Source organism: Cryptosporidium muris, genomic scaffold (genome assembly GCF_000006515.1).
Source record: "Cryptosporidium muris RN66 scf_1106632373475 genomic scaffold, whole genome shotgun sequence".
Taxonomy (NCBI): Eukaryota; Apicomplexa; class Conoidasida; order Eucoccidiorida; family Cryptosporidiidae; genus Cryptosporidium; species Cryptosporidium muris.
The window spans coordinates 1-24,867 of NW_002196574.1; the positions used below are offsets into that span (position 1 = coordinate 1).

Consider the following 24,867-nt stretch of genomic DNA (forward strand, 5'->3'; position numbering starts at 1 on the left):
TAAACCCCCTAAAACCCCCTAAACCTAAACCTAAACCTAAAACCTAAACCTAAACCTACCCCCCTAAAAACCTAAAACCCTAAACTCTAACCTAAAAACCTAAACCTAAAACCTAAACCTACTAAACCCCCCTAACCTAACCCCCCTAAACCTAAACCCTAACCTAACCTAAACCCCTAAAACCTAAACCTAAACTAAACCTAAACCTAAACTAAAACCCCTAAAAACCTAAAACTAAACCTAAACCTAAACCTAAACCTAAACCCTAAACCTAAACCTAAACTAAACCCCCCTAAACCTAACCCTAAACCTAACCTAACCTAAACCTAACCTAAACCCCCCTAAACCTAACCTAACCTAAACCTAAACCTAAACCCTAAACCTAAACCTAACCCCCCCTAACCCTAAACCTAAACCTAAACCTAACTAAACCCCCCCTACTAACCCTAACCTAAACCTAACTAAACCTAACTAAACCTAAACCTAAACCTAAACCTAAACCTAACCTGATCTACTGTGCCACCATGATATCCATGGATTGATATCCATTTAGTTCTCATTTTAGGATTGTTTACATAGTATTTAAATACAACTTTTATAACTATTTTTATTGAATCTGAGCCATTATCAGAATAAATACACAATTGAAGTTTGGTTTAACTAAATCTAATAAATGTTCATCTATTCTACAGCTTTATCATTAATATATCCACCAAATATTGATTAATCAAGAAGTTGTATTTGATTTATAGTAGCTTCCATTATTATTAGTTTATAATCCTCATATATATTAGCTTGCCATGAACTTAATAAATTTACTCATTTTCTACCACTTTCATCAAATAGGGATGGTTCTACTTTAACAAATTCAGGAAATAAATTATTCATTCTATATTGAGTAAATGGGTACCATAAATAATTTTGATCTCTTTTTTGATACATTATAATTTAATAGTTTTATTATAATTTCGAGTGAAAATGAATATTTTTTTGTGCCATTTAACTTATAAATATCTTAATTATTCAATATTTAAAAATAGTAAAAAGTAAACATAGTTATAAAATGATTGAAAAATTAATATTTAACTAGCATTTTTATATATTATATAAAATCCAATATCTAGAAAAATTATATTATTTATTATTTAAGTAAACTATTGTATTATAAATTTTTGAAAATTTTAAATTATTAATAGAAGAGAACAATAAGAAATAAAAAAAATTATATTAATAAGAATATTGAAATTAAAAATTCATATTATCTTAAATATCTTCTATAACCAACTTTTTTTTTTAATACTGCCCGAATATATTTTGAGGGTACCGGGACAGAATTATTTAATAATATAGAGTTTTTAGATTTAATAAGAGTTACAATGAAATGTAAAAAGAAGAAATATTGTAAATGATTAAATTAGAGCTAAGTAAAGTATTCTTATAAATTAATAATTATAAATATGATTAGAACTAATTTTAATTAGGGTTTAATGATTTGATTATTTTGAATAATTTAAAAATTATTTCATAGTATTTAAATTTTTTTGTAAATAACTAAATATATGATAATATTTCAAATAATCTAACATAAATATTTTTTTTGTTTAAAAAATATCTAAAAGTATATTATTAAAAGATATTATTAATCAAAACTTTAATATTTAAATGTTATAAAATTAAGATTATCTAATATTAATATTGCATAAAATGATATATAATAACATTAAATTTTAATTTTATAACACTTTATATTTCAGGATCAATTTATAAATATATATCTTTGATATAGATTTTATATATTAGGAATTGGAGCTCATTCAGTAATATTATTATAATTAATTTGTTATATATATTTATTTCACTTAATAATTAACGTTATATTTTATTTTATTTATATAAAAAAAAACTATATAACTATTATTTAAATATATACTATTTATTAATTATTAATAAATGACCGATGAAATATTTCCTATTTATAAAAAAAAAAAATATCTAAACTTTTGACAATACAAAATATTAATGTATCTAACTATTATATATTTAGAATACATCTTTTAAAAGAAAGTGTTAATATTTTCTTTTTCAAATAATCTAGGTATAATGTTGCATGCATTAGTAACTGAGACGTGGTGTCAGATAAGGTACCGAATCTCAATTAGCGGATTGAAATTGGTATTTATAGGCTTGCATTACTATCTTAATATTACTTGTTAAAATGTGTAATAATATAGTAGGGAAGCAATTTTATAGGATTAAGCCTAAATTTGATCTTCCAAAGGTTATAATTGAAATAACTTTTTGGAAATTACTTTATGATACGAAATTAAAGGATCTTAAATACAATGACTCAAATATTGAAATTATAGCTTTCTATGATACAGAAAAGAACAATGTTAGATTTAATTCGAATTCACTAAATTATTATCCTAAATTATTGAATGGTAAGCAATAACTTTTTTAATAAACTGAATATTTCAATAATTTAATATTAATTGAATTTAGATAATAATAAAGATATAATACATGGGAATTTATATGTATATAATTCAATAGAAGATCTAATTATGAATTCAGAAAATATTAACAATTCTATTAAATATCTAATTTTTCAGAATATATCAAAAATGTATGAAGTAATTGAAGATAATTCACAAAAAATGTCATATTCAAGTTTATTATATATATTTGACTTATTGGTATTTCTTGACTTTAAGAATTCAGAAATTTACTATAAAATATGTTTTCCGTATTTATATTATACTAAAGATATTGAATTAGAACAATGCAAACAAAATAACAAATTACTTGGTATATATTATAATCAAAATTTATATAATTCATTACATAATATGAAATTACTAAATATGACATCCTTATTAATAAGTAATATTGAATCTATGATATCTAAGAAGTTAATAGCTAAAGAAGAATATTCTAATGATATATATATGAATATTCCTTGGTTTTATTCAACTTTGTTATGTTATTTAAGATTTATGGATATATACTTTAGTAGTGATCTTATAAGAAATATTGACATTAAAGTTTTTCTAAATAATTCATTATTGGAATTTCCTCTATATGATTTGATTTCATGTAATGGTTATTTAAAACCACATAATTGTTTAGTATTAGAAAATATAGATAAAAAAATTGACTTAGCTGATATTTTTAATGTCAATTTAAAATGTTATTTGGATCCACTTACTATATCAAAAAATATGACAGAACTTAATATTGAATTAATAAAATGGCGTCTTTTACCAAATTTTAAGCCAGATTCCTTATCATATTTAAAAATTTTAATAATAGGTAGTGGAACATTAGGTTGTGCTATTTCAAGAATTTTGGTTGGTTGGGGAGTAAAAAACTTTACTTTTATTGATAATTCTATTGTTAATTACAATAATCCAACTCGACAATGTCTATATATCTATAATGATGCTATTGAACGAAAATATAAGGCATTAACTGCTGCTGAGAGGCTTAAAGAAATCTCTCCTAATATTTCTAGTAATGGAATTGTACTCAATATTCCGATTTTAGGTGATACAACTGTAAAATTAGATGAATTTATTGATTCTTGGTTTAAATTAAAATCATTAATATCCTCACATGATGTTACTTTCTTGTTGACAGATACCAGAGAATCAAGATGGATGCCTTCAACTATTATTTCTTTATTAAATAGATATACAAATAGCAATTCAAATTCATCAATACTAGGATTAACTGTTGCATTGGGATTTGATTCTTTTCTTGTTATGAGGCATACAACATCTGGAAAAGAAATTGTTACTACAAATATTTTACAAAGTGTTAATGAAAAAAAATTGATTAATAATTATGGATGCTATTTTTGTGGAGATTTTTCAATAAACTCAAATTCTGTTGGCATCAGGAATAAACCTATTGATCAACAATGTTCTGTTATTAGAATGGGAAATAGTTATATAGCATCCTCATTAGCAGTAGAGCTTCTTGTAGCATTATCGCAACATCCATTAAGATGGGACACATACCATATCTCTTATAAAGGGGCAAATAATGATGATGTAAAAGATATTACAAAAAGTTCAGAAATATCTTTAGATGAAGAGAATTATGTTGGATATATCCCACAATGTATCCGAGGATTTATTGATAAATTTTATATTGTGAGCTATTCTACTCAAGTTAATGAGAACTGTATTAGTTGTTCTAAATATTTACTTGATAAATTATATAATGATGAAGTAAATATGTTAACAAATATATGGAAAAATCCAGATTATATTGAATCAATATGTGGTATGGAAAGTTATAAAGAATCGTTAAAAGATATAGAAATAGAACAAATAATAGATAATAGTGGATTTATAGATATATTAAATATTAAAAAATAATATTAAGTTAAAATTAAAATAAAATATCAATGATTATTGATTTTGAATATCTTCTAATTTAAAAGTTCGATTATTTATGATCTTGATCTTGTTTATCTCCATACTTAATTTTCTTCACTGGTGTACTATTTCTCAAAGTAATACTTTTATTATTTGTTTGATAGACAATATCATGAACTTCAGAATCTCCATTTATTACATATTTATCACCAACCATATATGCAGCATTATATCTTTTTGAGACTAAGAAATGATATTGATCTTTATAAAATCTTGAATTCTTCTCTTTTGTATCAATATCACTTAATTCTTTATTTAATGATAATATATCTTCAAACTGTCCTCTTATTTTACAATATCTATCATAATCAAATTCACGGTCTAGTCTGCCATCCAATGGATCCCATCTAGGTGGTGCAATAAGTTCATTCAATTTCCTAATTGCTAATATTTCTTTATTATCAGGAAGCATTGGTGAATGAAAGCCAAAATATTTATCATATAAATTTTCAGACTTTAATACTGCCTCTCTTTTACGCCTTTCAGAATAAATTTGTCTTGCTATTCTCCTAGCATCAATGATCCTCAATCTAAATTCTTCATCATCAGGGTATACCATTGGAATAGCATCTGGGAATAATAAACGAAATTGACTTTGTCGCAATTTTACTTCTAATATATTTGAAATTCTTGATTTTGATAAAAAATTATATAAATAATCTGAAGTTTGTAACACTAAACAAGAAAAAAGATTTAAATAAATAAATAAAATATATATAATATATATATATTCAATAAACTTACATACAGAAGGTCCAACTTGTTGGGTACAGAATGCAATTCTTGCTCCATTAGCTCTATACTGAGAATCTTTTACATAGACTTCAATACCTAACTTCTTCACAGCATTCATTAATACCTTCCTAACTTCATCTAATAATTCAACTTCACTATTAACTGGGATATCTGGATTTTCTCTATAATATTTAATTCTTGGAATCAAAAATCTTAGTGTTTGCCCTTGTGGTTCAAAAAATCCTGCTGAAAAAAGACATTTACCAACTTCTTTAGTATCACAATCAAACAAGTTACCGTGCTCAACAAGATATATCATTTGAGCAGCTGCTTCATCTGGGAAAGGTGATCTTAATAGCCCACTTATAAAAAAATCCTGTTCTTCCTCTCCTAAATTATGTTGATAATATAATAAAAAACCATCTTTTTCTTCGACAGTATCTATAAATTGTTCATTTTCACCATAAATTCTTTTATATTTTCTATATTTATATGCAAGTAATATTAGATCTATACTTACTTGGTAAAATAAAAATACTATTGTCATTAATTCCAAAACTACAATAGCTATTGAGATAATAAAACCAGCTTTTGGAAAATAACCATATATACCAAATAAACATAATGATGTAACTAATGAAAAAGCTACAAAACGTGATACTGTTAATGAACTTAAGGATAATATCCACCAAGGTTTTATTATTGCATAAGGTGCAACTGAATCTTTATTATTTATTGGAGGAATTAAGGTCTCAATAAATGTTACACAAGCTAATATAGTTAGACAAAATACTAATAAATCATGAGATGTTGCATAAGTTAAATTCATAACTCCTATAGTACCGAATAATACATATAATCTAATTGATTCCCAAAATTGGACAAGTGGATGATAACCAGAAAATAAGAACTCATTACTTATATAGTATAATTCTTCTTTATGAATAATTTTACGTCTAAAAATAATCCCATTTATTATATTAATTAAAGGAAAAAATACTGAAAAATATGTTAATCCTGCTGCAGATGAATTTTTTAAAGCTCCACATGATAATACATAATCTTCTTCTGTTACATTACCATAGCTTGGTATATTTATACATTTTAATGATTTCAAAAATACCCATGTAATTGGACTATATATTAAATATAAAAATATCTGTGAAGAAGATATAAATCTATATGTAGTCTTAACCATTTGGTTCTTTAATGCTTTATTAAAATTATCTAATCTTATTGATGAATCAATAAATTCTCCACTTTGCAAATCCACTTGACAATTACTTTTTTTATATATCCTTGCTATATCAATAATATGTTTAAATGTAAAAAATATAAATAATAAAGTAATTCCCATTATTGGTATTACTATTGCTAATGTTAGATTTGATTTTGCATCTGTAGTACCTATTTCATTTATTGATAACATTTCTGATGGAATTAAATGAGTAATACATTTAGAAGGAAATAATGATATTGGAAACCAAATATTTTGAGCAAGTAAAATCATAATATTCAGATATATAATAAAGAAATTTGGCATTGTTAATCTATCATTAATCATGCTATAATATATAAAGCATAGTGATGTACTTGTAGCTAAAAAAAAAGTAATAGACGTAATTTTGGAATTACCCCAGAGTACTTCCGAGATAAAATTGTATATTTTGCTGATAATTCTGTTAGTCTTGCAAAACCATAGCATATAGTTAATAAAATAGCATAAATTGATATTAATATTGCGATTATTTCACCAGAATTTGGACACTTAATACAAAAACTATCTAATCCAAATTGAAATTTAAAATGACTAAAATCACATGTATTACATAATGGTCCTGTATAACCTGTCGTACATCCAGCACATTTACTTTTGCAAGCAGTTTTTATTGGACACTTTTGGTATATTCCAGATAATGTCGATTGGATCCACCACCCCTCATTTGCTATATTATGAGTTTCACAATAATTTTTTACATAAGGCCCTGGACAAATATATCTACTTTTATCAGCAGGACATTTGATACATATATTGGTTTCTTCCAGTCTGTAATAGCCAGCATCGCATAAACAGTCAGATACTGTATTTGATCCAGTTTTGTTTGCAGTTCCAGAATATTGAGGGCATGGGAGGCACTGCTGTAAATTGCTTGCAGGTCCATATGTATTCTCTGGACACTTAACACAATTCCCAGATGTATCTTGGTAATAACCAAAATTACATCCAAGATTCATTGAACTACTTTGAGATTTAGTAGTTATAAATAACCAATTAATAATAGTCAAAGTTATATATATTTTAACACATTTAATTATCATAATTCTCTTAAAAAATCATTATTTAAAATGATTATGTAACAAGACCTCATTATTCTTAAATATTTTTTTAGGTCTATATATTACAATAGTCCACGTAATATACATGCAAAAAAGGCGGTATAGTATACATGCTGAGACAATATACAAAATAGCGGGTTATTTTCTTATTTATATTTAATGGAATACTCTTATGTAATATATTTTATAAAGAAATAATCATTTTAAAGTTATATTATATACGAGATTCTTAATTAAAATTCTTGAATAAAAGGAATACCAGCACTTTAGAATCTTTTAAATACTTCATTTAACACTTCAGGAAATATCAAATAAAGATTTAATATTTAAAAGTGTATTAATATTATATTGTACTACATACAAAGTATTGCTATTTATTAACTAGAGATATAAATATTGATCAATTCAAATGATCTTGTAGGAAAGTATCATTAGGAGTTTCAAACTATATATATGGTTCTGAGGATTTGTGCAGATTATATTATTGTCTCTTATTATATTGAGAAATCTTTTAATTATACTTTTTATACTAAAAAGATCCAATCAATTTCAGACATTAATCTTTTAAACTTCAGATAAAACCTTTTTTAATTATACTATGGAGATTTTTCATAACCAATTTCATATATCCATTCACTATCTGATCCCTATAAGTATCTATTTTTACTATTATATTAATAGTTTATTGTAAATTTAAAGTTTCATATATAAAGAAAATCAAATAAAATTCAACTCCAAATTTTTCAAATGTTATCATTTAAACTTTAAATTACTTGATGTTTTAATAAATATTTGAGAACCACTTTTTAATATAAATTTTATATTTTCAATAAACTTATTATAACTTCTCTTTATATTATTATTTTCTATAAATTGCATATTATCTTCAATATAAACCAATATTATTGTTTTAAGGTTAATTTCCAAAGATTTTCTATTTGCCTGTAGAAATCTCAATTACCCTAATGCATTATTGTATTTTATATTAATTCATTAATAAAAAGAATGTTTGTATATATTTATCTAGCTATGATATCTAGTCAGTTTTAATATTCCAGATTTTAATTCAAATATTTCCTTATTTATAGATCATTATATTTATTATTTTAGTACTCGTACTCATTACTTTTTGGTTTAAATATTGGTAAGGGCTCATAATTCAAAAATTTATAATAATGTAAATATTTTTAAAGTTGATATATTATATCTCATATTTCAGGTAAATAATATAAACCATTATAAATATGTACAAAAAATCCTCTCATATTATTAGTAATATTTGATATTCCAGCAATCTTTTACAACAAAATATAACGCCAAAAGTATCTAAAGGATGTCAAAACAATACTGGACGTATACATTGGTTAAAACTTTAATATATTTCTTTTCAATAATTAAAATGGTGGTTTATTAAATAGAAAAAAAAATTAATTTTTACTAATATCCATATATATTATAATCTCTTCTATTCGGATTCTTTTTATAATAGATCCTAGCTTTTTTTTTGTCTCATTTTGAGACTACTTCTCTATAAATTTGAATTTTTATTTAATCTCCAATTTCTATTAGATTTGTTAATTTTTTTTTTTTTCCTATATCAATTGAATCTTAATAAATATTTTTCTCATGTGGGTAAAAATACTAATATGCATGTTTTACAGTAAAAATGGAAAATTGTAAAAAAATAAAAATTAGAACAGCATACAGCCTTTATTTAGTACTGATAACTTTAATTATTATATTGTGGGATGTTTGTGCATCAAAGCCATTATATAATAAGTATAGTAAATCAAATCCAGAATTAAATGATAACAGTAAACCTCAAATAATAGAGTCTGTACCTATTCAAGAAATAAATCCTTATAATGAAGAGGTATGTATCTAATATCCTTTTATAATAATAAAATTAAAAATATTCGCTATCTTTTTTTTTTCTTATACTAAAGGTCTTAAATGATACAATAGAAGAATTAACAGATATATCAAATGATGTAGAAACAAAACTTGAGGAACTCAAACAAAGGGAAGCTATGTAAGTAAAATATTAATTTTAAAATTATAAAAATTTAACATTTAAATAAAAATTCTTGTAGAATGAATATTGATAAAAGAAATATTGGTATCTTTGCAAGCATTACAATGATAGTTTTAATTATACTATTCTATTTAGGAGTAGCTCATATGGAAGATGCATTAAAAGATGCCAGCATACTTCATGGAGATGATATTGGATCACCCCAAAGCTTGTTATATGATCCACGTTGGTAAATAATAATTTGATTTGATAATATTTTATTTTTAAAATAGAAAAAAAAGTAGCATATTGGGTTATATTATTAATTAACTTGAATATAAGCTTTGGGAACCCCCCAATGTAAAGATAATAAGCTGGCTACTTTACTAGCAACATTACCTTGAATAACTACTCCGATATTATTAGGAGCAGAATAACCTTTTATTTGAGTTGCACTTGCAGAACAAGCAAATTTTTTTTGACAAATATCTGCTACTAGTGAAGGATCTAAATTAAAGTGAGTAATATAAGGACTAATTATTGTCGTATACTTTTTTCCCCCTTGCCTTGATTCTACTGATATAATAATAGATTTACAAATCCCCTTAAATATTAAAGGATTTTCATTATATTGTTTCTTATTTTGATTATTTGTCTTAATATAATGGAATGTATTAAGAAATTTAAAAAAATCCTTAAAAATAGAAGCTAATGAAATAATATCTGCATTAATATCTGATTTATAAATAATTGAAAGTAAATGATCAAGTTTGACATGAGATAATTTACGATTATTTTCTTCAACTGGATCCTTAACTTTTAAATTATTTAAATTAATATAAATTTCAAGGATTTTTCTAATTTGTTTAGATGAATAAAAAGTCTGTAATTTTTCACCTTTTGATGTTTTAATTATAAAAACCTCTCCAGATATAAGAGGTTGAATATTTGAACTGATTATTTCAAACTTTGATTGAACAAAATCAAATATACCTTGAATAGATGATAACGGTTGATATATTGTAATAATTTCCATACTATTGAGGGATAAATTAATATCATTAGATTTATTTTTATTTTTATCTTTATTTGTATCTTTACAATTATTAAATAATTGAATATCATATAAATCTCTTGATAATAATTTTTGAATATATAAAATTTCATCATATAAAGATTTATTTTTTATATATGTATCATCAATAATATTTTTATTAATTGATATAATTGTTTGATTATTATTTCGTCCTTGTTTTAATATAAAAAATCCAAGTTTTTGATAATATATAAAAAACTTAGATATTTTTCCATGGGAAGTTAATTTAATATTTAATTGTTTTTGACTAGATTTATTATATAGACGATTTATTTTATCCCAAATAGCAGATATTTCAAGTGGAAGTTGATTTAATTCTATTGATGTTAAAATTTTGATTAGAATAAATTCACTAATAATATCCCAAAAAGAATAATTATCTTTAATAGATTGTAGTGATAATGACAAATCATCATCTAAAATTGGTAATATATATTCAGATAAGTTATTCTGATTAATTTGAATATTTTGGATTTGTTCACTATTAATATATGAATTTTCTGATGTTTTAGATTCATTTTTAGAATCAATAAATTTTGAATAAATTTCAATATTAGGATTTTGCATTTTATTATTAAAATTTTTAAGATTGTTAGTAGATTCATTAATAATATATTTAATTTCATTTCCATTCTCATTTACACTTTCTACTATTTGATCTGTTTCTGTTGTTAATTTGAATTCAAAACCTCCTTCTTTAGATAAATTATCTTTAATATGATGAAGGATTCTTAAAACCTTTCCTTTCTTAAATTTAGAATTTACTAAATCTATCCAATCTACTAATGAAATACCTAGAGCAATTGGTTTTTTATCAAATTCACATCTAACACTCCATAATTGACCTTTATTAATTGTTTTTAAATTAATTGATTTTTGTACTATAATCCCACACATCATTAGATCTGCACCATTGAAAATAAATTGGCTAATACAAGTTGGAATAATTACTTCTGGAATTTTTATATAATCACCGTATATCCATAATAGTTGTAAAGAAGGTATAATTAAATTATTACCTATATCAAATAGCCATGGTAAATTTGTAGGTAAATATGGTAAATCTATTTCAATTTTAGATATTTCATTGGAAATATGTAAATTAATTTCTTTATTTTCAATTATCTCATTTGAGTTATTTTCTTCAAGTTTATTAAGAGAATTAAGTTTTGAATATAAAATCCTTTTAGAATTCTCCTTAGTTATCTCAATTTTATATAAAATGGCTTTGCTTCCATCAGGTTGTTCAAATTTACATTGCAATAACTTCACCTCATTCTTTTTCCTTCTACCTAGAATCCAGTCTGCATCATATGTTGAGATTCCAAATTGTTTAATAATCTTATCCTTTATTTGAATTATTAATTTACGCCCTAATATAGATTCATTTCCTTTATATAAAACTTTTTACGAAACATTTCAAAAATAGTAAAGTATTTAGGATTTGTTAGAACCTGATCATTATAATAAACTAGAATAAACCCTAAAAAGTATTTTTAAAAGTTAAAAGGCGGTTACTATATCAAGTTTTAATTTTATAGCGCTTTTATTTACATGTTGTATTATATAGATTTTCTTACTGGGGTTTTTAGAGTCTAAATAAATATTTATTTAGAATATAAACTATAAAAATAAAACTATAATAGACTAAAACAAGTTTATTAATAAAAATATTGGGAATTTATTCTTTATTCTCTTATTTTATTTTTAAGCTCTATATAACTGAATGAAAAATATAAAATGAATTCCTTAAACCCAGCATTAACAGTCGATATTGTTAAAAATCATATCGGAAAATGGATAAGAATCCAAAAAGTCATAGATAATTCAGAATTTTGTAATCTATCAACTTGGTCAAATTCTCAGATTTATTCTAATATGACTTCATCTTTTAATAATACTAAAGAAATATTAACAGAACCATATAATAATGTATCAAATACCTTATATGTAGGTTTAATGGGATGTACAAGTTGTAATCCTCCAAGTGGAACTTTAGAAGTATTAGATCATTTTAAAATGGATGCATTTTGTTTAATTGGTATATGGAGATGTGATTGGAATATTACTAAATGTTTATTTGTTACAGATGCTGAATTTATAACAGAAATAAATTTTGGAGAAAAAATATATATGATAAAAGAAGTAAAATTTATATCATTAGAAGGGAACAATATTGAATATTTAAATAAAGGTATATTAAATTTATGTGTGAGTAATCCACAATTATCATCTATTTCTACTGCAGAATCAATGATTCAATCTATTTTTAATAAAGGAGGATTTTATTTTAGTACAAATTCTTCCTGGGATATATCTCGTAATATGAGATCTTCTATAATACAAGGTAGTTTCAATGATTTACCAGATGATAGATTTACATGGAATTATAATTTATTATTACCAATAATTGAAGGTGGTCAAAATACTTCTAAATGGGCTTGTCCAATTATCTATGGATTTGTAGAATATTCGAAACTAGATTTTAACTTAGATATTAAGAATAATATTGTGAATGAAGAAATATTTGAGGAGATTATTAAAGAAAGAAATGATAATAATAATAATTCAAAATTAAAATATTCACAAAAAGAAATAGAAAGTATAGAACTTGTTTTGATTTCAAGAAAAGATTTTAGACGTCATGGAGTTAGATATCTTAGTAGAGGAGCTAATTTAAAAGGTAATGTTTCAAATTCAGTAGAAACAGAACAATTAATAATTATTAGAAGATCTAATTCAATTAAAATTTATAGTTATATACAATATAGAGGTTCAATTCCTTTATTATGGCAACAACTTCCAAATTTATGTAAAACTCCTCCAGTAAATCTTCATAAAGATTCTAATAAACATAGAATTGCAATTAAAAATCATTTTAAAGATTTATGTAATAAATATTGTTTAGATTTAAAAACTATTAATAATTGTGGATTATATAATAATATAAAAGTTGAAAATAATTCTCAGAAAAGTTCTTCAGAATCTAAAACTGGTATAATAATAGTAACTAACTTAATAGATCATAAACGTCATGAGCTAATTTTAGGAAATGAATTTGAAGAATATTTAGAAAATATTAATAATGAATATGAAAATTCTAATATAAAAAGTGAAGGTTCTATACAAGAAAGTGAAAATGAAAGTAAAAATCTTACCCAAAAAAGTAAGAATTCCAGTGAATTATTAGAGATAAATAAATCTAATTTTAATATAAAATTTTGTTGGTTTGATTTTCATAAGGAATGTGCAAATATGAAGTGGGAAAATCTTCAATATTTAATAGAAAAGCTCATAAAATTAGGTTTAGATGATATTTGGTGTACATCAATTTTAATTGAAGGTGATAAATTAAAAGATGAACCTATATTCTCAATAATACAAGGTCATAATCAAAATAATCAATTAAAAGTTACTATTAATTCTGTTCAAAATGGAATTTGTAGGACTAATTGTATAGATTGTTTAGATAGGACTAATGTTGTTCAATCTGTAATTGGAAGACGAATTTTATTAAAATTAATAAAATCTCTATTTTATTCAAATGTTGGAGATAATATTAATATTAATTTAATAAAGTCCCCTTTTGAATCAATTCCTGGAATTCCATCTAATGAACAATCCTTTAGAAATATATGGAGTAATAATGCTGATGCTTTAAGTAAATTATATAGTGGAACTCCAGCTCAAAAAACTGATTTTACAAGATTTGGAAAACGTACAAAATTTGGAATATTTCAAGATACAACTTATTCTATTAGAAGATTTATAATTAATAGTTTTATAGATGGTTATATTCAAGATTCACTTTATGTATTTACTAGTATATGCAGTCATCCAAATAGTAATTTATTAGTAAAAACACCTTTATATAATAAACTTCAACTAAATAAATTAAAAATTCTTAATTTTCCTATATTAATGACTATTATACAATATATTATTATTTTAAGTATACTTTCTTTTTTACCTTATGTTAAGAATTCCATAAATATTATTTGTCATCTTGGTGGGAATATTTCATGCTTTTTTACTATTGGTCATATTTTAAAAATAATTCATATTATAAGCTATTTATTTGAACAAGAAAACCTCAAAATATATATTCAATCTAATTGGTTAGAAATATTAAATTCTCTATTACCATCAAATAAATGTATATTATATCCATTATCTGGTTTTTTCATTATTTTATCTATTATATTATTAGGATTTTTTTATTTTGTTAAAATTAGAGCTTCTAGTATTGCAACTAGACCTATTTTAGATGAAACATATATTGATGGTTGGGAATATTCAGATAATGAATCAAATATAGATAATAAATAAAATAAAAATATTTTTTTTTATATTATTAATTATTCAATATATATTTTCAAATTATCAATTTCACGCCTCTTTTTTTCTTTAATTTGAAATTTATAAAAATTATCTACAGTTTTATTCTTTTCTTCTTTATTGTATCTTCTCTTATTAATTACTTTTAAATTCCCAAATACACCAACATTAGATATATCTGGTTTGAATGAATGTACAATTGTTCCATCTATTCCTTTTGTTACTTTACCAGTAACTTTTATAAATCCATCAGCATCAGATACCATTGAATTATTTTTTATATTTTCTTCTTCTATTTGTTTTTCTAAATCATATTTCGTCATATAGGTATTCACACTTTTTTCAAGAATAATTGGGTTACTTCTTAACTTAATAATATTGGTTATTTTTTTCTTTATATTATTTTTATTATTTCCAGAAAATGATAAAAGATCACTATAATCTAGATATAATATATTTCCAAATTTGTTTGTTATTAAATCATTTTCAATATTTTCTATAGATTTATCACAATTATATATTATATATGATAATGTATTATATATATCTTTATTACTTTGTTTCATTACTTCATTTATTACAATCTTTAAACAATTAAAAAAAAGAAAGAATTAGTATAAATTTATTTAAGATATATATTAAAATCTAAAACTTACCTTTTCAATTTTTCCATATTTACTAAACAAGACGTTTAAATCATTATGTTTTATATATTTAGGTATATAAAAAAGGAACAAAACCCTTGATATAGGAATTTTTTTATTAATGTCTTTATATGTACCTTGAGATTTTTTTAATTTACCCAATATCTAAAAAGAATTAAGGTGTCCAAATAATATTAGGATCTATAGTAATTTAAGTTAATAACTTTATTAAAATACCTCTAAAAATATAGGAGAGTCTTTAATTGGAATAAAAAATCTTATAAAATTAATTTCACTTAAATCCCTCATTTTTTTTCTTTTACTAGATATCTTATATTATATATATATTAAAAAGTATAATAATTAGCTACTTTTTCTTTTTATAATTTAGGTTAGTTTTCTTAATAGATATAAATTGGCGCCAAAAAAAAAATAGTAATAATATATTTTGCGGGAAATATAAACTCTATTGTATCTATTAGATTAAACCTTTTTTTTTTTTATCATTCCATTTAATTTTTATTAATGGATGATAATAATCTAATTGAAAATGATGATACATGCTTACGTGGGAACTATAATTATAATAAAAAATTTAAAAATTTACTAGTAAATAGTCTAATAGCCGGATTTATAGGAAGACTCATTTCTCATCCATTAGATACATTAAAAACACGAAAACAATCAAATTTATATAAATATAAATTGGGATATAATCATAATAAACAATATAAAAATTTATATAGTGGATTGACTATAAGTTTACTTGGTGGAATCCCTGCTACTGCATTGTATTTTTGTTCTTATGAATATTTTAAAAATAAATTACATACATATACTAATCATAATATTACAAATTTCTGCTCAGGATTTTTAGCTGAAGTTTTTAGTAGTATCTTATGGGTTCCTATTGATGTAATTAGAGAACGTTTACAAATAAAAAATATTACCTTACAATCAAATATTATAACAAATAATATAAATAGTAAATATAGACCTATAAATATAATGTCTAATTTATATAAGGGATATTTTACAACTATAATATCATTTGGATCATTTTCTGCACTTTATTTTTTATTTTATGGTATACTTAAAAAGTATGTTAATGATGAAAATATATATAAAGTGGGTATTATTAGTACTTTATCTGGTAAGTTAATTAATAATATATATATGTAAATCACAATTTATCTTAAATAATTATCATTTTTATTAGGTCTTGGTGCTTCTGGTATTACAGCTCCACTTGATTTAATTAAAGTTAGATTACAAATAGATAATAAAGATATACCATTATATGGTTATAAAAATATGAAAGAAGAAATTTATAAAATAATTGAGAAAAATGGTTTTCAAAGTATTTTTAGTGGAGCATTATATAGAATGATTTTCCATGCTCAAATGACTTCTATTACTATTATTTTAATTCAATTCCTACAAAAATATCAAAATATAAAAGGTTTAGAAATTTAAAGTCTTATTACACTCCTAAACACACATAACACACAGGAGGCGCCTGAATAGACCGCCTATTAGTAATTTAAAAGAAAAATAAAATGTAATATTTAATTATTATAATATTTAATATTTTATTATATATACCTCAATTATGAGATATGATGTAGAATTAATATATGAAATAGTGAAATATCATTTTGGTGAATTAGTTGCTATAATATCTAAGATTTTACTTCTAAGTGGCCCCTTACCTATACATCAATTATATTATTTAACATTACGTAATGAGACCTATAAAAAAAATTTCAATTATATTTCAAAAAATAATTTTTTACTTATTCGTAATGCTATAATATTATTGATACATTATGGATGTATAGATATTATAGAAAATGAGGAAAAATCATTGTTACAGGAGGATATAGAAAATAATATAAATATTGATAATAATAAAGTCATATTATATAAAATTAATTTAGATATTATATTATCTCGTATTAGATATCCTCTATATTTAATGCATATTAAAAAAATTCTTGGAAATGAAGAAAGTCTTATTTTAAGTGAAATAATGAAATATGGGAAAATATCAAGTAATATCCTAATAGAAGAATTGTCAGAAATTATAGAAGATATATATAAACATTTATTTAATTTAATTAATTATGATTTTATTAAGATAATAAATAATTCTGATAATAATAAAAATAAAGAGGTGATTTTGAATAATGAAGTATATAATGTTGTAATTAATCAATCATATTCAACTATTAATATATCTAATAATTCATTATCATATGGTGATTTATTACTTGGAGATAGTGATTCTTATGATCATAATATTTCTAATTTTAATTTAATAAAAGATAATATTCAAAATAATATAGAAAATATAGATAATACAGAAATTAAAAAAGATGAAGATAGTGATTCGAAAATAAAACCATTATTAAACAAAATAATAACAATTAATATTGAAGGTATAAATAATTCTATATATAGTGAAATTATGGAAGAAACTATTAAGAGCCGTTATAATAATAATATTGCTGCTATTATTATTCGTGTAATGTCTGAAAGGAAATATATTAAATTATTAAGAAATGAAAATATATGGACTATAGATGAATTATTATCTAGTATATTTGAATGGTTAGAACATCATAATAATATAAAAGATGAATTTGATTGTAAGGATAAAATAAAATCTACAATTATACGTGTTTTAGATATATTAGTTAAACATACAGATGAATTTATTCAATATAATTTTAATTCTATGGGAGCTACATATAAATTAAATATTCATAAAATAAAGATGATTATTAAATATAAAATAATATTGGAATTTATAACTTTTCGTTTAGGAAGATTTGGTGCAAGGATTTGGAGTATGATGTGTAATCCACATATATTAAAGGATGATAATAAACAAGTACCAAATATAAACGAAACTATAATATCTAATATAAACACAGTGATGGAATTAAATTCTAAATATGAAAATAATAATATAGCTTTATTAACAGGAAATATTAAAGGAAGAATATATTGGGATGATAATGTTCTTGCTGAAAAATGTTTATTACCTAATAATATTACAAGATCATTATTATATTCTTTAAGTAATGAGAAATTTATTAGGGTTCATCATTCAGATACTATTACAATAAATAATTTTGGTGAAGATAATAATAATACAAATACAAATAAATTATCTAATAATATTTCTTTAACAATATCTCAATCTACAATAAATAAACATGGTCTTGCATATAGTACAAGTATACAATCTACAATTAATGAAGTAATATGCAAAATATTAAAAATAATGTTAAATTTATTTTTACGTTGTAATTCTCAAAATTTTAAAATTACTAAATTAGAAACTAGATCTAAACAATTGAATCAATTAGAAGTTGAATATTTAAGACAATTACATTCTGGTTTAAAAATTTTATATAATAGTATTATGTTAACTGATAAATTACTTTTGATATTAAAAATTTGAAGATTAACTTATTAATTTTAATTATAATTTATGATTTATATATAATAAGAAAACTAATTCAGATTTAGATATATACTTGGTCATATTTCTTTAATATTGAAAATAAGATAATAAAATCATTATTATAAGTTAAATATATATCTTACATTCATAATATTTATATTTATCTTATAATTTGTTTTAACTAGTATTAATTACTACTGATATCAGGTATCTAAATTAAATAGATGTCATAATACGGTATCGAATATTTATTATATTAAGAATAAAAATAAGTTTTCTTTATTATAATAATAAAAATTTTATAATTATTATAATTAATATTCTTATTATCTTTTTTTTTCTTCTTAAGTAGAATAATCTATATTATAAATAAATTTATTGTATTACTAGATTATCTGAAAATTCTATTAATAATATTATATCACATGATTCTAAATATTATTTTTAAGATAATTAATAATATTCATACTAATTACATTATACAAAATAAGAGCTTTATATTTAACCATCTATTATTTTATATCTAATATTATAACTATTTAAATTCTAATATAAACCGCATATATTATTCTATAATATCAAATAAAACTAAACTGAACTATAAAAAAAAAAAAAAGGAAATAGACAATTTGAAATATGAAATATGAATAATCAACCAATAATTAAAGAACAATGGTTATGGAGAAAGTGTATTCCATTTTTATATGATTTCTTAATGATAACACCGTTAAAATGGCCAACATTAACAATTGATATACCTGAAATTACATTTAGTATAGATGAATCTTACAATAATAATAATAATAATATAGAATCTTCTAATACATCAATTATATATCCTATTATATATGGAACATATTCAGCAGGAGCAAATAATGAAGGAAAAACAGAAAGTATTCATATATCATCTGTTGAATTACCTCATCCAGATATTGATTTATTACAAAATAATAATACTAAAACAAATGAAATAAAATATTCAAATCCTGATATAATACCAATATATGAAATATCAGTACCAAAAGAAGCAATTAGAATTCAATCGAAAGTTAATAAATTTAATGGAACTTTTGATAATGAATACATATGTATAGCTACAAAACTTATGAATGGTTCTATATATATATATAAATGTTATATTGATTTAATTAAATCTAAAACTATAGAAAATAAAAAAAGTGAAAATATAATTACTAATAAATTATCTAATAAAATTAATGATGATGATCATAATCATAATCATACATCTTTAATTCCAGATATTATATTTTCTGATCATTCTTATACTGGTTATGGATTACAATGGGGTGTAACAAATTCTTCATGGTTATTATCTGGTAATGAAGATTCTTCTATATTTATTTATGATATTGCAAATAATAATAATTCTATTATTTCATGTAATAATAATTTAAATCAATATAGTATTAATGATATACAATGGTTAAATCCAATTCTTGCACCAACATTATTTTTATCTGTCAATCATAATGGTTATTTAACATTATATGATACAAGAATTTCAAATTTAGATAATTCTGAAACATATATTTCGAAATATTCTCAGGTATGTAATAAATGGAAAATTTCAGATCTTCCATGTATGTCCTTATCAGTTAATCCTAGTATTTCACATCTTATTGCAATTGGATCTTATGATAAAAATATTTATACAGTCGATTTAAGACATATATCTAATAATAAAAATTGTAGCTCAATAAATCAAGGAATATTAAATACTTTAACATTTCATGATGATATTGTTCATAGAGTAGAATGGCATCCTGATGGGAATGGTTTATTATTATCTGCTAGTCTTGATAGAAAAATTTGTATTTGGGATATAACTAAACAAAGTAATTTACCAATTTGGGAACAATTAGATAATAATAGAATAAATAATAAATTATCTGATAAAATTTCATCTACACTTAGACATATTATAGGAGGTATTGGAACACTTGCTAATAAAAATGAGAAACAATATAGTCCATCTGAACTTTTAGGAATTCATTCTGGTCATTCTGGTATTGTTACAGATTGTCATTGGTTATATAGCCCTAATAATACTACTTGGACTGTTGCAAGTACAGATATATTAAATAGTTTACATATATGGAGTTTTAATGAATCAGCTTTTACTTCTGAAAATGATCTTATTGAATTATTATATTTACAACAAGAATGTAAAACTATAAATAATAATAATGAATTATTTAATACTTTAGAATCTTTCCAAGAATTAATTAATAAATAATATTAAATATTTTTATAAAAAAAAAAAAAAAAAAAAAAAAATTAATTAAATCTTCTAAATAATTAAATTCTTAATTTAAGATTATATATATATTACATACTATTAATGCTAATACTTTTTATTTATTTTTTGTATAGATCCACAACATTTTTTGTATTTCCTACCTGAATTACATAATGGACATTTCTTATTAGAATATCTAGAGAATGCATATAATTCATCATCACTATATAAGATATCAGATTCAAAATTATTAATTTCATCATTTTGATGATTGAGTAATTGTCTTTCAATTTGTTCAATATTTAGATCCCCCATCATTCTTTGGAATCCTATATATAAGTTAATATTCAAATTAATTTTTTTTTATTTTAATATATTTTTATAAAAAATAGAAATTATAAAAAGTCAATCAAGTATAGAAAGTTTTTATTAATAAACTAGGTTATTAATATTATATAATATATTTGGCTTACCAGGATTTAATATAGAATATGGACTTATATTTATTGTACTGTTAGCTGATGTATTTAAAAAAATTCCAATAATTAATAGAATTATTATTCCACTATAATATTAATATAGATAGTAAGAATTTGTATATAATAGTTAAGAACCTATAAAAATGTGATATTTCAAAATATTAAACTTACGGTAGACCAAAAAAAAATCCAATAATTATCAAAAAAAAAAAATAAGCAATATATAGTGATATATCTTTATTTATTACATTTTTTAAGAAAATATTTAAAGATTTCATCTTTAAAAAGATAAAAACGAAATATTTTAGAAAAAAAAAAAAAAAAGGCGGTAAGAAACCTCCATTAGGATGTAATAATTATTTGTATTTTTAAATTATAATTATATAAAAAAAGAGATATTAGTTAATAATACCTGCATAATAATAATTAATAAATGGAAAGATTTAAGAATATTAAAATATTATGAGATTAAGGCTTTATTTAAATTATTAATCTGGAATTAAAATATCCCAAAGAAAATATCATGAAATTGATGCGGGAGGGGGCAAGACTACAATGCAAATTTGAATTTTACGAGTTTTGCGGTTTAGCATGTATTACCTCTCGAGATATAATTAGTGTATAACAATATAAGAGCATCTGAAGAAAACTAAGTAGCGATAGGATGCAAAAATTATAGGTACAGAGGGTTGGTTTCATAATTAAGCATTAATAATATCGTAATACTTGTATATGTTATCATGGCAAAAGAAAGCACTGACTGCTACACTTCATACTCAGATATTTTGCATCCCATTCTTTTGGAACAATCTAAACAAGCAGAAGTATTGGATTCTCTTTGGATAATATCAAAAGATTCATCTATTAATGATAGCAATAATGGAACTTCAATATCTTTAATGGATACAAGCTCAACTAATATTGATAATATGAGTAATACAATAGCAATGAATGGGTTTGATATTAATCTTACAGGAAATAATACATTAGATATTGATCAAATTAATATGTTTCATGATGCTTCTAAATTTATGTTTCCTTTATCAGAATTAGATTCTGAGAACAAAATATTAAATGATTCAACTTGTGAATCTAATCTAGGAGGATCAATTGGATCTTTGTTGACAACTCAGTCATCTACATGTTGGACTTTAATGGATCAGCAAGGATCACTAATAGATTCAAACTCTAATGATTTGAATCTAATTCAATATTGTATTTTTAACAAGAATAATAATGAATTTACAGCGGATGATGATGATAATATACTTGATTCATTGAGTCATGTCTTAAGTAAATCATGTTTAGAAGAGGATGATATAAGTAATTCACATAAAATTGAACATGGAATAAACTCAATATCAAATCAATCATTAATAAATTTTAATAATAGCCAACTTAGTAATCAAAGTCAACTAGGTAATCAACAAAGTCAAATAGGTAGTCAACAAAATCAACTAAATAATCAATTTTATACTTTAGGATTACGTGTAATGACAAGGAATGATATAACAAATAAAAGTATAGTTTCATGTTATCAATTAAATACTCATGATGTTATAAATTTATGTTCACCTTTTGGCACAATAATAGGGACACAAGTTACAGATGATATTGGTTATGCAACATATGATTCATGTAATTCACTATATAGAGCCTTAAATGTATTACAAAATTTACCATTGTCATCAAATGGAGATTTTCTTCATGTATTTATTCATCAAGTGTCAAATATATTAATAGGTGGTCTAGATAGATCACATAATATTGGAAATACTCCTTGGGGTTGTGATATAACTCAAAATATTCATTCATCTATGAGTGGAACAACTTCAAATACTCCAAGTAGTATTAGTGCTGCTTCTTCTGCTTGGTCAAATTATGAGAATTCTAATTGTAATAATAATAATGAATCTAATATATGGAATTCTTGGATGTTATTAAATAGGTTATCTGATGGAAATTCTATATGTGGAAATATTTGTATAAATTCAGGCATTACAAATGAAAATGCAACTTCAAACACTACTTCATCAACTCCAATATCCCCCTCTTCATCATCTCAGAATAAAAATGTATCTATTTTATTAATTGATCCAAAAGAAGATTCAAATAATAATGATAATAATAATAATAATAATAATAATAATAATAATAATAATAATAATAATAATAATAATATGAATAATAATAACAGTAATAATAATAACAATAATAATAATAATGCTATTGGTTCTGATAATAATTTAACAAGATCTATCTCTTCTAACAACTCAAAATTCAAATCAAATAATGTTTCACTTAATTGTATAACTTCTTCATCTTGTAATAATACTCTAGAAAATGTACCATCTTCAGTAATAAAGAAATATACAGCTAGATATGAGATCCAGATACCACCTGATAATCAATTTCAAATAGCTAGAAGAATCATTGGAACAAGAGGTGTAAATATGAAACGAATATTTAAATTAACTCAATCTAAACTCAGATTAAGGGGAAGAGGATCTGGATATCTTGAAGGATATAATAAACAAGAAGCTGATGAACCATTACATCTTTGTATTTCATCAACAAATTATGAGCAATATATGAATGCTAGAAAACTAGTTGAAAAACTTTTACTTAAGATTTATCAAGAATATGATGAATTCCTTATTTTAGGTGGAGAGTGTAATGGAAATTCGAAAAATAATATAGGTGTCAAACCAATGAACCTTCAACTTAAGTTTAAGGAAACTTTAAGAACTAAGCAACAATCAAATAATGATAGATGGATAAATTAGTTAAGAACATAGTAATTTTGACCCAAAGAATTAGTTACAAAGAAATAATCATGACCATTAATCTAATATATTTTTTTGATGGAAATTAATTATTCATTAAATATAATGAAGTTATATCCAATAAATTAATTACTAGATTTATAGAAATATAAAGGTCTATTAAGCAAAAATATCCAACTAAAATATTGAAATTTATCAAATAATACAGAATACATATCAAAATATTTTAAATTTATCAATTTTAATGCTAATAATATA

At 22.5% G+C, this 24,867-nt stretch overlaps 10 protein-coding genes across 10 annotated transcripts, besides 68 other annotated features; 7 read left to right on the forward strand and 3 right to left on the reverse strand.

Annotated features, from left to right (window-relative positions):
• The first annotated feature begins 16 nt into the window (after positions 1-16).
• Positions 17-426: a microsatellite.
• Positions 427-440: 14 nt separating this feature from the next.
• Positions 441-507: a microsatellite.
• Positions 508-940: 433 nt separating this feature from the next.
• Positions 941-969: a sequence feature (AT_rich).
• A 35-nt stretch (positions 970-1,004) lies between these two features.
• Positions 1,005-1,271: a sequence feature (AT_rich).
• A 165-nt stretch (positions 1,272-1,436) lies between these two features.
• Positions 1,437-1,739: a sequence feature (AT_rich).
• A 79-nt stretch (positions 1,740-1,818) lies between these two features.
• Positions 1,819-1,952: a sequence feature (AT_rich).
• Positions 1,953-1,970: 18 nt separating this feature from the next.
• Positions 1,971-1,992: a sequence feature (AT_rich).
• A 223-nt stretch (positions 1,993-2,215) lies between these two features.
• On the forward strand, positions 2,216-4,385 carry CMU_012140 (APG7 protein, putative; the record flags this gene model as incomplete). Its single annotated transcript, XM_002140853.1, has 2 exons — positions 2,216-2,441; positions 2,503-4,385. 2 exons carry the CDS (start codon positions 2,216-2,218, stop codon positions 4,383-4,385), a joined length of 2,109 nt encoding a protein of 702 aa, XP_002140889.1.
• Positions 2,454-2,522: a sequence feature (AT_rich).
• Positions 2,810-2,838: a sequence feature (AT_rich).
• Positions 3,290-3,311: a sequence feature (AT_rich).
• Positions 4,355-4,412: a sequence feature (AT_rich).
• Positions 4,413-4,455: 43 nt separating this feature from the next.
• Positions 4,456-7,499, reverse strand: CMU_012150 (uncharacterized protein; the record flags this gene model as incomplete). The annotated part of the gene is made up of 3 exons (XM_002140854.1): positions 4,456-5,120; positions 5,190-6,779; positions 6,878-7,499. The coding sequence occupies 3 exons, from the start codon at positions 7,497-7,499 to the stop codon at positions 4,456-4,458; spliced, it is 2,877 nt and encodes a 958-aa protein (XP_002140890.1).
• Positions 5,085-5,105: a sequence feature (AT_rich).
• Positions 5,137-5,177: a sequence feature (AT_rich).
• Positions 6,318-6,339: a sequence feature (AT_rich).
• Positions 6,490-6,526: a sequence feature (AT_rich).
• A 193-nt stretch (positions 7,500-7,692) lies between the features above and the next one.
• Positions 7,693-7,738: a sequence feature (AT_rich).
• Positions 7,739-8,175: 437 nt separating this feature from the next.
• Positions 8,176-8,246: a sequence feature (AT_rich).
• Positions 8,247-8,320: 74 nt separating this feature from the next.
• Positions 8,321-8,392: a sequence feature (AT_rich).
• Positions 8,393-8,678: 286 nt separating this feature from the next.
• Positions 8,679-8,724: a sequence feature (AT_rich).
• A 199-nt stretch (positions 8,725-8,923) lies between these two features.
• Positions 8,924-8,977: a sequence feature (AT_rich).
• Positions 8,978-9,183: 206 nt separating this feature from the next.
• Positions 9,184-9,785, forward strand: CMU_012160 (uncharacterized protein; the record flags this gene model as incomplete). Its single annotated transcript, XM_002140855.1, has 3 exons — positions 9,184-9,390; positions 9,464-9,549; positions 9,611-9,785. The coding sequence occupies 3 exons, from the start codon at positions 9,184-9,186 to the stop codon at positions 9,783-9,785; spliced, it is 468 nt and encodes a 155-aa protein (XP_002140891.1).
• Positions 9,408-9,434: a sequence feature (AT_rich).
• Positions 9,555-9,603: a sequence feature (AT_rich).
• Positions 9,783-9,832: a sequence feature (AT_rich).
• Positions 9,833-9,853: 21 nt separating this feature from the next.
• On the reverse strand, positions 9,854-12,045 carry CMU_012170 (translation initiation factor SUI1 family protein; the record flags this gene model as incomplete). Its single annotated transcript, XM_002140856.1, has 2 exons — positions 9,854-12,000; positions 12,039-12,045. The coding sequence occupies 2 exons, from the start codon at positions 12,043-12,045 to the stop codon at positions 9,854-9,856; spliced, it is 2,154 nt and encodes a 717-aa protein (XP_002140892.1).
• Positions 10,349-10,377: a sequence feature (AT_rich).
• Positions 10,598-10,631: a microsatellite.
• Positions 10,633-10,775: a sequence feature (AT_rich).
• Positions 11,193-11,250: a sequence feature (AT_rich).
• A 178-nt stretch (positions 12,046-12,223) lies between the features above and the next one.
• Positions 12,224-12,302: a sequence feature (AT_rich).
• A 65-nt stretch (positions 12,303-12,367) lies between these two features.
• Positions 12,368-14,956, forward strand: CMU_012180 (SacI domain-containing protein; the record flags this gene model as incomplete). Its single annotated transcript, XM_002140857.1, has 1 exon — positions 12,368-14,956. The coding sequence occupies one exon, from the start codon at positions 12,368-12,370 to the stop codon at positions 14,954-14,956; it is 2,589 nt and encodes an 862-aa protein (XP_002140893.1).
• Positions 13,182-13,211: a sequence feature (AT_rich).
• Positions 13,492-13,579: a sequence feature (AT_rich).
• Positions 13,820-13,850: a sequence feature (AT_rich).
• Positions 14,134-14,156: a sequence feature (AT_rich).
• Positions 14,181-14,205: a sequence feature (AT_rich).
• Positions 14,514-14,579: a sequence feature (AT_rich).
• Positions 14,813-14,861: a sequence feature (AT_rich).
• Positions 14,938-15,011: a sequence feature (AT_rich).
• On the reverse strand, positions 14,986-15,918 carry CMU_012190 (uncharacterized protein; the record flags this gene model as incomplete). Its single annotated transcript, XM_002140858.1, has 3 exons — positions 14,986-15,549; positions 15,622-15,774; positions 15,847-15,918. 3 exons carry the CDS (start codon positions 15,916-15,918, stop codon positions 14,986-14,988), a joined length of 789 nt encoding a protein of 262 aa, XP_002140894.1.
• Positions 15,348-15,379: a sequence feature (AT_rich).
• Positions 15,477-15,610: a sequence feature (AT_rich).
• Positions 15,919-15,940: 22 nt separating the features above from the next.
• Positions 15,941-15,975: a sequence feature (AT_rich).
• Positions 15,976-16,134: 159 nt separating this feature from the next.
• On the forward strand, positions 16,135-17,085 carry CMU_012200 (carrier protein, putative; the record flags this gene model as incomplete). The annotated part of the gene is made up of 2 exons (XM_002140859.1): positions 16,135-16,762; positions 16,829-17,085. 2 exons carry the CDS (start codon positions 16,135-16,137, stop codon positions 17,083-17,085), a joined length of 885 nt encoding a protein of 294 aa, XP_002140895.1.
• Positions 16,186-16,215: a sequence feature (AT_rich).
• Positions 16,296-16,354: a sequence feature (AT_rich).
• Positions 16,569-16,603: a sequence feature (AT_rich).
• Positions 16,768-16,827: a sequence feature (AT_rich).
• A 63-nt stretch (positions 17,086-17,148) lies between the features above and the next one.
• Positions 17,149-17,213: a sequence feature (AT_rich).
• An 8-nt stretch (positions 17,214-17,221) lies between these two features.
• On the forward strand, positions 17,222-19,081 carry CMU_012210 (uncharacterized protein; the record flags this gene model as incomplete). The annotated part of the gene is made up of 1 exon (XM_002140860.1): positions 17,222-19,081. The coding sequence occupies one exon, from the start codon at positions 17,222-17,224 to the stop codon at positions 19,079-19,081; it is 1,860 nt and encodes a 619-aa protein (XP_002140896.1).
• Positions 17,363-17,404: a sequence feature (AT_rich).
• Positions 17,496-17,561: a sequence feature (AT_rich).
• Positions 17,703-17,782: a sequence feature (AT_rich).
• Positions 17,929-18,060: a sequence feature (A-rich).
• Positions 18,361-18,414: a sequence feature (AT_rich).
• Positions 18,759-18,800: a sequence feature (AT_rich).
• Positions 18,887-18,919: a sequence feature (AT_rich).
• Positions 19,018-19,258: a sequence feature (AT_rich).
• A 69-nt stretch (positions 19,259-19,327) lies between these two features.
• Positions 19,328-19,356: a sequence feature (AT_rich).
• Positions 19,357-19,363: 7 nt separating this feature from the next.
• Positions 19,364-19,431: a microsatellite.
• A 12-nt stretch (positions 19,432-19,443) lies between these two features.
• Positions 19,444-19,618: a microsatellite.
• A 109-nt stretch (positions 19,619-19,727) lies between these two features.
• CMU_012220 (uncharacterized protein) lies at positions 19,728-21,341 on the forward strand (the record flags this gene model as incomplete). The annotated part of the gene is made up of 1 exon (XM_002140861.1): positions 19,728-21,341. One exon carries the CDS (start codon positions 19,728-19,730, stop codon positions 21,339-21,341), a length of 1,614 nt encoding a protein of 537 aa, XP_002140897.1.
• Positions 19,875-19,895: a sequence feature (AT_rich).
• Positions 20,201-20,303: a sequence feature (AT_rich).
• Positions 20,459-20,516: a sequence feature (AT_rich).
• Positions 21,278-21,306: a sequence feature (AT_rich).
• Positions 21,325-21,357: a sequence feature (AT_rich).
• Positions 21,358-21,382: a microsatellite.
• Positions 21,383-21,396: 14 nt separating this feature from the next.
• Positions 21,397-21,472: a sequence feature (AT_rich).
• A 202-nt stretch (positions 21,473-21,674) lies between these two features.
• Positions 21,675-21,748: a sequence feature (AT_rich).
• Positions 21,749-21,786: 38 nt separating this feature from the next.
• Positions 21,787-21,810: a sequence feature (AT_rich).
• Positions 21,811-22,014: 204 nt separating this feature from the next.
• Positions 22,015-22,147: a sequence feature (AT_rich).
• Positions 22,148-22,173: 26 nt separating this feature from the next.
• Positions 22,174-22,215: a sequence feature (AT_rich).
• A 348-nt stretch (positions 22,216-22,563) lies between these two features.
• On the forward strand, positions 22,564-24,609 carry CMU_012230 (uncharacterized protein; the record flags this gene model as incomplete). Its single annotated transcript, XM_002140862.1, has 1 exon — positions 22,564-24,609. One exon carries the CDS (start codon positions 22,564-22,566, stop codon positions 24,607-24,609), a length of 2,046 nt encoding a protein of 681 aa, XP_002140898.1.
• Positions 23,935-24,048: a microsatellite.
• A 218-nt stretch (positions 24,610-24,827) lies between the features above and the next one.
• Positions 24,828-24,867: part of a sequence feature (AT_rich) that runs on past the window's edge.